The sequence below is a fragment of the Terrapene carolina genome, unplaced genomic scaffold, assembly GCF_002925995.2.
Source record: "Terrapene carolina triunguis isolate 2854851 unplaced genomic scaffold, T_m_triunguis-2.0 Scaffold433, whole genome shotgun sequence".
Taxonomy (NCBI): Eukaryota; Metazoa; Chordata; order Testudines; family Emydidae; genus Terrapene; species Terrapene triunguis.
Window position 1 is genome coordinate 164280 of NW_020664784.1, and position 4881 is coordinate 169160.

Consider the following 4881-nt stretch of genomic DNA (forward strand, 5'->3'; position numbering starts at 1 on the left):
GCGGGGGGCGCTGTGCCCCGGGGGCTCGTGGGAGCGGGGGGAGGGGCGGGGGGCGCTGTGGCCCGGGGGGGGGTGGGAGCGCGCGGGGGGGGGGGGGGAGGGGGTGTCCGTGCCCCAGGGGATTCTGGGATAGCACAGGCCGCCGCCCCAGGCTCACCCCTGCTCTCCCCCAGGTTCGTTTCCTGCTGGGCTCTGCCCCGGACGAGGCGCCCCCCAGCCCAGAGCCCCCAGCCCCCTGCGCCCCCCCTGGCACCGGCGTGGCGGAGGCTGGGCAGGCGACGACGGGGTTCGGGGGGGCGGCGGGGGACCTGGCCACCCCCGAGCTGCACACCAGCCTGGCCCTGGGCGAGGAGGTTCGGGCGGCCGCCCACCAGGGCTTCGACGCCCACCGGGCCGCCCAGGAGCTCCTGGCCACATCCTTCCTCGCCCGCTGCAGCGTGGAGGGCAAGGTGGCCGCAGGTGAGAGATGGGGTGACCCCCAGCCCCCCCACTGCCCCCCAGCCCTGCCGGTGCCCCTCACTCCCAGCCTCTCTCTGCTCGCCCAGGTATGAACATCCCCCGGGAGCAGCAGCTGTACCAGGGGCTCGTGAGCCTGCAGGTGCCCGCAGAGGAGGTGCTGAGCTGCGCCCTGCAGGAGAAACTGTCACTTGTCCGATTGCAGCCTGAACCCCGCAGGGTGAGTAACCCTCAGTGGGGCCTGTCCCCTCTAGGAGGCGCCGGCTCCCACCCGGCCCCAGGGCGGGGACTGGCTGGCTCGGGGGGCGGGGAATGGGGCAGGGGCCTGTCCCCTCTGGGGGGCGCCGGCTCCCACCTGGCCCCAGGGCGGGGACTGGCTGGCTCGGGGGGGCGGGGAATGGGGCAGGCGCTGGCTTCCACCCGGCCCCAGGGCAGGGACTGGCCAGTGGGGAGCTCGGGGCAGCTCTAGTTCTCACCAGTGGGGTGTCTCCCCCCTTCCCAGGAGCCCGCCCCCGAAGGCCCGGACCTGCTGATGTTCTACGAGCCCTGGGAGCTGGTCGCGGAGACCCCGTACCTGGGCGTGGAGGGGCTGCCCCCCTTGCGGCTCCAGCCCCACATCCGACCCCCGGCCTCCACCTTCCTCATGTTCCGCAAGCTCCAGCAGTGGGAAGCCTAGCGGGGCCGGGACGCGTCTGCTGCCCAGAGAGAGAGACTGTTTCTGGGGGGGGGGAGGGGTCCTTGCCCCTCCCTGACCCCAACTGACCTGTGGGGTTCTCACCCTTTGTACGTGGCCCCCCAATAAACCCCCCTCTGGGCTCAGCTGCGGTGCCTGAACATTGGGGGACCCCCCACGTGGGCTGTGGCCCTGCCACTGACGGGTGGAGGATTGTGTTTCCCAGCATTCCTGGGGGCGGGGGGGGGGGAGGGACAGCCCTCAATTCCTGGGCTCTGCACGTGAGGGGGGGGGAAGCGCCTATATGTCCCAGTCGCCCTTGCGCGGCGGGACTCCATTTCCCAGGAGGCCCGGCGGCGGCCAAGCCCCTTTTCCCGTCGTGCCCCGCGGACAGGGATGGCGGGCGCGAGCGGGCCGCGGCTGTCGGCGGCGGAATTCGAACGGGCGAAGCTGAGTTACCTGGACACCATCACCCAGGTAACGGGCCGGACCATGGGGCGCAGCGCGGGGGAGCGGGAGGCTCCCCGGGGCCTGGCTTCGATTCTCATCCCTCTCGATTCTCCCAGGAGCTGCAGGAGGCGGCCGGGCTGATGGGGCAGCTGGACCGGAACCTGAGCGCCTGGGCCCGGCAGGCGGGGCAGCCTGAGGCGCTCGCCCAGGTAACACCGCCCCCCCCGCCCGAATGGTCTGTCCCGTGTGTTCCCCCCTCTCCCCAATGGTGCGTGCCACCCGCTGCTCTCCCCGAGTCCTAATGGTCTGTCCCACTTGCTGCTCTCCCTCCACCCCAATGGCCTGGCCCACGTGTTCTCCCCCCCCCCCCCCCCCGCGCCGTGGTCTGGTCCACGTGTCCCCCTTCTCAGCCTGCTGTTCTCCCCCCACAGGTGTGGCACCGATTCCAGGCCCAGCTGGCTTCCACATGTGCAGCCCCAGGGCCCCCCCCGGCTCCTGCTGCCCGGCCCTGCCCCACCGCTGGAGGGAGACAGGCGCTGCTGCTGCCCCCCCGCCAATAAACGCTGCCTCTGGCCTCGCCCCGCATCCTGCCTGGATCCTTCTCGCCGCCCCCCCAGGCACCAGGCGGGGGCAATAATTGGTAGCTTTTATTTATATATAATAGAATCAACATCTGTAAAGATAAAACTCCACGTCACACGCAGGGGGGGCCCTACACCCCCTCCCCCCCCAGCTCCAGGGGGGAACCAGCCCAGGCATCCAACCAGCACCACTGTGGGCCCCCCCTCAGAAAGCAGGGCAGCGCTGCCCCCCCTTTGACAGCAGAAGGGAAACTGAGGCAGCTGCTGCCCTGGTTGGTCTCCCCCCTCTAACAATAGATGCAAAGGGCCCCTCCCCTCCCTGCTGCAGAGAGATGAGCTGTTTTGGGACGGGGGGGGGGGAGGGAAGAGTGGGAGCTTGAACAGCTGCCCCCTTCCCCCTCCCCCCCGACAGCTGTACAAGCTCCAACTGGAGCCAGTGGGGGGGAGCTGGTGGGGGTGCTGTGTATTCAGCACAGGGCAGCTGTAGCCCGCCCCCCTGCCATGCAGGTCTCCTCCAGGCTGCAGCACGAAGCAGTGTCCAGCAGGGGGCAGCACCTCTCGCACGGCAGATCGCTGAGCGCAAACCCTGTGGGCCGGGCCGTCCACCTGCAGGTTCCTGGGGCTGGAGGGGCGCCCGGTGGCCAGTCCTGCCCGCCCCCAGTCCGACGGGCTCAGCCCAACTGTCCTCCAATGCAAAGAAAAAAACGGGGGGGTTCCGGGCCCGAGCGTCGGCTGCTTCTCCCTCAGTGGGCGGCAGGGTGGCCTTTGTGAAGGAGATAGATGGGGCGCTGGAAGCCTGCGGGGGGACAGGGGCAGTGGGTTAGTACAGGCCCTGCTCCCACCCCCGGACCCTCCCCCCAATCAGCTAACATGTTGACTCGTTACGTGGCCACGGAGCTGCTGATCGGGACTGTGAGCAACACCCCCAGAGCCCTCCAGCTCTGCCCCCCCCCCGGAGGAGCTGGGGAATCGGTCTGCATCCCGACTATGAAGCCTGCTCGTTACTGGAGGCTCGTTAGGTTTGTCTGTGTCAGTGGGGTCAGCTGCTGGCAGGCGGAGGTTTAGGAACCCCCGGAGCATGGGGGGTCTAATAACCACTGAGGGCCCCGTCTGCCGTGAACTCAGTGAATTCTTTTTTGACCCTTCGCAACATCCGCTAGCAAGGAGTTCCACAGGTTAACTGTGCAGCGAAAGGCTGGCTTGGCACAAGCCAAATGTTTCAAGGGGAAGTGTCAATTCGGACAGTATTTGACGGGAACATTTGGAAACTAGCTGAAATCCAATGAAGCATTTGGTTTTGCCTTTGTGAGTGATAAATATCAAACGTCTGTGTAATAATACAAATGGATAAGTTGCTCTATGGTAATTAGGCCTGACAAATTAGATGGGTCAACAAATGTCTTTCACCATATCCACAAACCAACCAAAAAATATTTCCACGGCTAATGGACGTTTCCGGCTAAGCAAAGGAAGGGGAATCCTGCCTGAGAGCACAGTGGAGTAAAACATCCAGTGACTTTGGAATTAGCCTCATTACAAATGCACTAGCCAACGCACACTAAACGCAGACTGGATTGGTTGATTTAAGGTAGCTGATGTTGTGTATTTCGACATAGGGCCTTGACCAGTTGTTTCAACCGTTTATAAATCTTTAACTTTTTGACTCAACATCTACGGTCACTAAATCCTTCTCCCAAAATTTCACACAACCGTGAACGTGTAAAAAGAGATGAAAACCGAAAAGAATGCTTAAACAGAAACCTCACTAACCCGAAATCGAATTCTGCCAAGCCTGATATTACAAATATGAAAGGAATGTGTTACTTCTTGTATTATCAAAACTAAATTAACACTGCAACACCACATTCAATAGTTTAGCTTTGATAACACAAAACACGCAACGTTTCTCAGAGTCTTTCGGAATTTTCTCCTTTACAGATTGGACTTTTAGGCCCCAATTTGGGACAAAACCAAATTTTGTGGAGTTTCCCCACAGGTCAGAAAAACTCAGTTCTCCCGATGGCAATCATCCACCATCGGCTTATTCAGCCTGGCGGCAGTTTGCCAGCAGGCCGGCCCGGCCAATGAGTTATCCGCCCAGGCCGGCCCAGCCGATGAGTTATCCGCCCAAGTGGGTCCCCCCTCTCACCTCTGGAGCTGTTGTAGGGCCTGGCCACCAGCTCGCAGCTGGAGAAGCCCACCTCCGGGGAGGTCAGGTAGGAGGGGAACTGCTCCGGTTTCAGCTTGATGCGGTAGTAGTTTCTGTAGATGGTTTCCTGGGGAGGGGAGACAGGCGTCAGGCTCCCAGCTCCCACCGCCAGGGGCTCCCGCCGCCCGCCCGCCACCCCCGCCTGGCCAGTGCTCACCGTCAGGTTCTTGCGCTTGCCGTAGGAGGACCAGGGCTGGGGCTCCAGCAGCAGGAGGCCGCCGGGCCGCAGGTGGCAGAAGATGCGCTTGAAGAGCCGCTTCAGCCCGTCGTCCCCCCAGTTGAGGTGCACCCACTTGGTGAGGCTGAGGCACAGCACCACGTCGAACTCGGCGCCCTGCGTCTCCAGCAGCTCGTCCCGCTCCAGCACGTAGTTCCCCTGCGGGCACGGGGCAGAGTGACGGGCGGGGCCAGGGAGCCAGCCAGCCCCAGCACGTGCTGGGAGAATCCGGGCTCCCAGCCCCCACTCCCCTCCCAGAGCCGGGGAGAGAACCCAGGAGTCCTGGCTCCCAGCC

At 64.0% G+C, this 4881-nt stretch overlaps 2 protein-coding genes across 2 annotated transcripts in view; one reads left to right on the forward strand and one right to left on the reverse strand.

Annotated features, from left to right (window-relative positions):
* Positions 1-101: 101 nt before the first annotated feature.
* Positions 102-1275, forward strand: PPP1R35 (protein phosphatase 1 regulatory subunit 35; the record flags this gene model as incomplete). Its single annotated transcript, XM_026658382.2, has 3 exons — positions 102-459; positions 546-676; positions 959-1275. Coding segments are annotated over 3 exons (663 nt in total), but the record flags the coding sequence as incomplete, so codon positions are not given.
* Positions 1276-2560: 1285 nt separating this feature from the next.
* The window catches only part of MEPCE (methylphosphate capping enzyme), a 7313-nt gene continuing 4992 nt past the window's right edge, over positions 2561-4881 (reverse strand). Inside the window, exons 2-4 of the mRNA XM_024212259.3 lie at positions 4527-4745; positions 4310-4436; positions 2561-2956 (exon numbers count right to left, since the gene is read on the reverse strand). Of these exons, the coding sequence (XP_024068027.1) occupies positions 2904-2956; positions 4310-4436; positions 4527-4745 (399 nt within the window). The 3' untranslated portion in view covers positions 2561-2903. The remainder of the gene's footprint in view (positions 2957-4309; positions 4437-4526; positions 4746-4881) is intronic.